This window comes from Otolemur garnettii, unplaced genomic scaffold, assembly GCF_000181295.1.
Source record: "Otolemur garnettii isolate 467f Iridium unplaced genomic scaffold, OtoGar3 scaffold00141, whole genome shotgun sequence".
NCBI classification, from domain to species: Eukaryota; Metazoa; Chordata; class Mammalia; order Primates; family Galagidae; genus Otolemur; species Otolemur garnettii.
The window spans coordinates 2,703,193-2,708,806 of NW_003852536.1; the positions used below are offsets into that span (position 1 = coordinate 2,703,193).

General features: G+C 40.1%; 1 protein-coding gene and 1 non-coding gene across 2 annotated transcripts in view; both read right to left on the reverse strand.

Annotated features, from left to right (window-relative positions):
- The window catches only part of EFCAB2 (EF-hand calcium binding domain 2), an 86,976-nt gene that overhangs the window by 28,641 nt on the left and 52,721 nt on the right, over positions 1-5,614 (reverse strand). The window contains exon 3 of the mRNA XM_012810750.2: positions 1,612-1,684. Within this exon, the coding sequence (XP_012666204.1) occupies positions 1,612-1,684 (73 nt within the window). The remainder of the gene's footprint in view (positions 1-1,611; positions 1,685-5,614) is intronic.
- On the reverse strand, positions 4,923-5,028 carry LOC111728151. Its single transcript, XR_002775535.1, has one exon. It is a non-coding gene; the product is annotated as a U6 spliceosomal RNA (small nuclear RNA).

Here is a 5,614-nt window from a genome sequence, read left to right on the forward strand (position 1 = left end):
CTTTTATCATAAGGACATTTGCACTAGACTGTTTATCGCAGCTCAATTTATAATTGCCTAAATGTGGAAACAGCCAGAGTGCCCACCAACCCAGGAATGGATTAACAAGCTGTGATTGATATACATATATATATATATACACACCATGGAATACTAATACCATGGAACTATTTAGCCACTAAAAAAGATGGAGACTTTATATCTTTTGTATTAACCTGGATAGAGGTGGAACACATTCTTCTTAGTAAAGCATCACAAGAATGGAGAAGCAAGAATCCAATGTACTATATTCTAATATGAAGGCAAGAGATCAGCTAATAATGGGGGGGGGTAGGGAAATGAGCAAGTGGGGAAAGAGGAGGAAAAAGGATGAGGGTCACAGTGCATTGCACATCTCTTGGGGGTGGACACAATTATAAGAGGGACTTTATCTAACAAATGCAATCAGTATAACCTAATTTTTTATACCCTCAATGAATCTCAAACAATAAAAAAAAAAATTAGCCAGGTGTAGTGGTCTGTGCTTATAGTTCCAGTTATGTGGGAGTCTGAGGCAGGAGGATCACGTGAGCCCAGGAGATTGAGGTTACAGCAAATGATGGTTGTGCCACTATACTCCAGCCTGGGCAACAGATTAAGACCCTGTCTATAAAAACAAAAACAAACCAAAAAACACATCTTCTCATTTATCTTTGAAGCAAACTTTGAAGTAGGTATTACTACGGAAGAACCTACACTCACAGAGGTTAAGTGACTCCCCTAAAGTCACAATTCCATCTCTTTAATTTAACCTTGAACAAGTACTATGCTAGGAGCAAGGAATAAGGAGACAATTAAAATCCCAACTACGTGCTTTTCTCCTTTATCCTCTTTGTTATCCTCTAACCTAGAAGTCTAGATAAGCAGTTCTGAAAAGATTCTTCTCCTACTGGTGGTCCAGGTAGCTGTTTCCCCTTAAGGTCTCTGCTTTGTTAAAATGAAAGCTACATATGAAATTAGATGAGAAAGAAACCTTTCTGGAATACCAAACAGAGTGTGAAGCACTCTTATCTCAAGGTGCTTCTCCACTGCTTTATGGAATAATTCTCCAGGGACTCATCTACGCTATTATAGTCATTTAAAAAAAAAATTATGAGAGTATTTGGTCAATGAAGTTAGTTCTTATTATCACATTCTGTTTACTACTTGTTCTGAAACTTAGTTTTATCGCCCCAAATAAATATAAATTCCTTGTAGTCTTTGTTTCTATTCCCTTTGAAACACATTATGTACATTATTTTCCTCTGCCAATAGCCTTTCTGCCTACGGCTGGTCCCTTTGGTCCACTGGCCTTTCAACTAATTTTAAAGAAAGGATCGTTTCTAAAGTGGGTTCTTTATTTGGTCAATTGTGTTATTTGTTCATAGCCATTGTTTTCAAGATCTGATCTTAATTCTTTCTGATCTTACTGGTCACTAATATGCAAAGCTATACAGCTGTCCTAATATCTTCACTGAGCCCCTGTGAGTAGTTTGGGGTATTTTTAAGTTTCAGAGAAGGACTGTTTTGAATGACAAAGAGTAGCTGTCACATAGAAGGGCTTCTGAAAGAAAACTTCCGTAGCCCACTTACCTCTGCAATCAGATCTTGCAGCTCTCCTTCACTAGGGCAGCATCCTAACGACCTGATGATGGTTCCAATCTCTCTGCAGAAAACAAAGGGTATCAATAGTTTTAGAATATAAACTCGGAAAAGGCAAGTGCTGTGTTTCTCTAAATTATTTCACAGAAAATGGATCATAGCAAACCAAATCACTCAGATATTGCCTCATGATTATACAAGATGCTTTCTGGGAAAAGAAAAAGGCAGACAAGGGAACCAAAGGCAGGTGAAAGAAATGTTTTCACTCACTGGCAAATGCAAGCCTTGCCTGACCAAAATCAAAAAGTTCTAGAAATGGAATAGAAAAGGGAAGTGGGGAAGTAAGAAAAAGAAATGTCATCCTCTGACCAGCCGGTTTTAAGTGGTACTGCACTCTTTTGAGCCCCAGTTTCCACATCTGTAAAATGGGCATGATGTTGACCCAGGGGGTTTTAGGTGAAGTTTACATTAGTATCACAGTGCTTAAAAGCATCTCCTCTGATGCCGAACTGGCAGGGTTCAAATCCAGCTCTGTGACTTGCTAGACCGGGCAGGTTTCCTGCCCATCGCTTTCCTTTTTCTGTTCATAAATATCTGGCCGTGTGGCAACTCTGGAGTCACCTTTGACCTAGTCTGTTTGACGGGGACACCTGATTCTCAAATCATTCTTGGCTAATTATACTCTGTTCAGTTTATCTATCAAGGCCTATTTATTTGTTACATTTGAACAAAATGTGACTACTAGAAAATTTAAATTTTCTAGGTAAACTCCTTTCAGATAGTGCTTCATAGGGAATGGCTACCATCATGACTCAGATTTTGTACTGGATCGATAAAACTAAGTTTCAGAACAAGTAAGTAAACAGAATGTGATAATAAGAACTAACTTCTAATTGAACAAATACTCTCATAATTATTTTTAAAAAATTACATGTACTCTGTCAGCACATAAACCTTGTGTGCCTCTCTGAGAAACTTAAACAATATTTAAATTGGTTTTTTTCTTTTTTTGTTGTTGTTGTTGCAGTTTGGCCAGGGTCGCATTCGAACCCGCCACCCTTGGCATATGGGGCTGGCACCCTACTCGCTGAGCCACAGGCACCGCCCCTATTTCAATTGTTTTTTAATGTTTTGGGGATGTTGGATTGTGGTTTTTCTCTAATGTTAACACTAGACCCAAGGTAGTCATTTTATATCCAGGTTACTTAAGTACTTTAATATATATGATGTCATGACACAAATTCCCATACTTTATATTTACTTAATCCTTTATTTGCTAATATTTGGAAAGTAGTTTCACATATACCATCTTACTTGATCTTCCTAATAGCCCTGTCCTAGTTACCTAGGTATTATTATTCCAATCCGCAGATAAACGAAAACTTAAAAAGGATAAATGACTTGCCCAAGGTTGCATAGCTAGTAAGCAGCAGCACTAAAGTTAAAATGATCCAGATCCCATTCATTCAACAAAACAGTGCCCAGGATGTGCCAGAGAGTGTGTGAGGAGCTAAGGATACAGTAATGAGTAAGCTAAAAATTGTCATTGCGCTCATGGAGTTCCTGTTCTAACAGAGAATGAAATGAATAAGCAAACGATTCACATAAAGGAGATAAATTGCAGGAGAGGTGGGCACTGGCTGATATGAAGAGGCACTAAATTAGACTGGGATTATGGGGCCGGGAAGAGCTCTGATCAAAATTACCTTTAACTACTTAAAGACAGGTAGGCTATCACCAAACTGCACAGTGACACAGGAGTGTGAAACGCAGGAGAAAGATCAGGGCTGGAGAGACAGAGCTGGTGATGAAGCCATGGGGCAGAAAAGCTCATCTACGACTGTACTGGCTGGAAAAGACAGGGAAGAACGCGGAGGAAGGGTCCCCAGATTTAAGGAATGGTCCGAGGAAGAGGAACCTGCATGAGAGATGGAGGCAAGCTGGACAGGTAAGTGAAAATCCAGGAGAGAGTGGAGTCCTGGAGGCTAAGGAAACACAGAAGGAAGTGAAAACCATCCGGTGTCAAACTCTGCTGAGGTCAAGGAAGCTAAAGTCTGAGAAACAGCTACTGGAGTTACTAAGAAAGATCAGCTATGATTTTGACCCAGGGAGTTTCAGCAGAAGGTGGAGGAGAAATTCGATTGCAGTGTCAAAGAGTTTGAACCTAACATAGGGTCCTCCGGTGAAGGCTGGTTTTTAAATGTTTAAGACCAGAAAGATATGAGCACATTTTAATGCTAAGGAAGTGCGCCAGCGCAAGGCAGAAGCCTGATGAGGGCGTTGTTCACTGAGGAACTTCACAAGGTAGTGGCTTCCTGGGAAGGTGGGAAGGCCTGAGCCAGGCACCCAGTGCTCAGAGTCCGTGCAGCCGCTCCCCTCCTAGGTCCTGCTAGAGGCACAGAACAAACGATCCTATGAGCTACTCTCACATCATAATTCTGGAGCTGAGAACACAGGAGTGCAGCAAAAGGGGCCAGGCAGGCGCTGAAGAACTCCAGAGCGTATCTGGATAGAGCTGGGATCCCGGCCATTGCTCAACCATGGTCCCATGGTTGAGAAAACCATACTGCCAACAGTTGGGCCTTAAGGATAATAAAGCTCCTAAAGGTGAGCGAAGAGAAAGAGAGAGTGGCAAGAAGGAACAGAGGCCAGAAAAAGATCAGGCCATTAATTTTGATAAAGAGAGGTCTACAAATGGAGAGAACTGAAAAGAAAAATGTTAAGAAAACATGGAAAGAAGCACAAATAAAGTTACAAGAGGCAGGAAATTAAAACTTCAAAGCTTCATAAAGAAATTAAAACAAAGTTCAGAAATAGGAAGAAAAAGTACGATAGTAAGCAAGAACTAGAAAATGAAACAAAAATATAAAATACGTACTTTGTAGAATCACATATAATATTAAGGTTGATTAACCTGTTTCTACTAAATGTGATTTTTTTTTTTTTTTGAGACAGTCTCATATTGTTGTGTGTTGCCCAGGCTAGACTGACATGGCATCAGCCTAGCTCACAGAAACCTCAAACTCCTGGGCTCAACCCATCCTCCTGCCTTACCCTCCACAGTAGCTGGGACTATAGGTGCACATCAGGACACCTCCTAATTTTTTTCTATTTTTAGTAGAGATGGGGTCTGGATCTTTGTCAGGCTGGTCTCCGGCGCTCAAGGGATCCTCGGCCTTCCAGAGTCCTATGATTGCAGACATGAGCCATGACTCCTGGCCTAAATGAGACTGATGTTATTTATTCATTTAGAGATGGAATCTCAAAAACATTTATTTAGCATTTTATACAGAATAACCTGAAAAAATACAGAACACTCCATATGTCTATGTGTCAACCTTATGCAGGGGCCGTGATAATCTTCTCTATGTTGTTCTGATTTTAGTGTTAAGTGCTGCTGAAGACAGTGCCTTTGTTTTAAATAAAATTTAATTAAGTTTATATAATTTATTTCTTCATAGAAACTAGTTTTTTTTACTAGTGGCACCAGTGGCTTGCAGAATTCCTGAAAATTTACCAATCAGCTCTTGTGAACTACTACAAGTCAGCACAATCTGGCTATAGCACCCACTGATACCGTGGGTCACAATCACTCCATTCCGACAGTTAAAGTGGCCTCTCCCAGGCTCTCTACAGGTTCGTCTCTTCAACAACCAGAGTGGTTAGGACCAACTCATTTAGTATACCACGATGCATACAAAACAGGAATTGAATGCAACTTTTGCAAAACAAACAAACAAAAAAGCACAACTTTTTCTTTTGAGAAAATATTTTCTTCCTTTTAAATCAATTTCATGAGATTTAAAAAAAAATTACTAACTCCTCAATTTTGGTAAGATTTTCGAGAAAATGAAAATCAACTGTTTCATATAACATCTTTTTTTTATTTTTTAGATGGCGCCTCAAGCTATCCCCCTGGGTAGAGTGCCATGGCATCACAGCTCACAGCAACCTCCAACTCCTGGGCTCAAGCGAGTCTCCTGCCTCAGCCTCC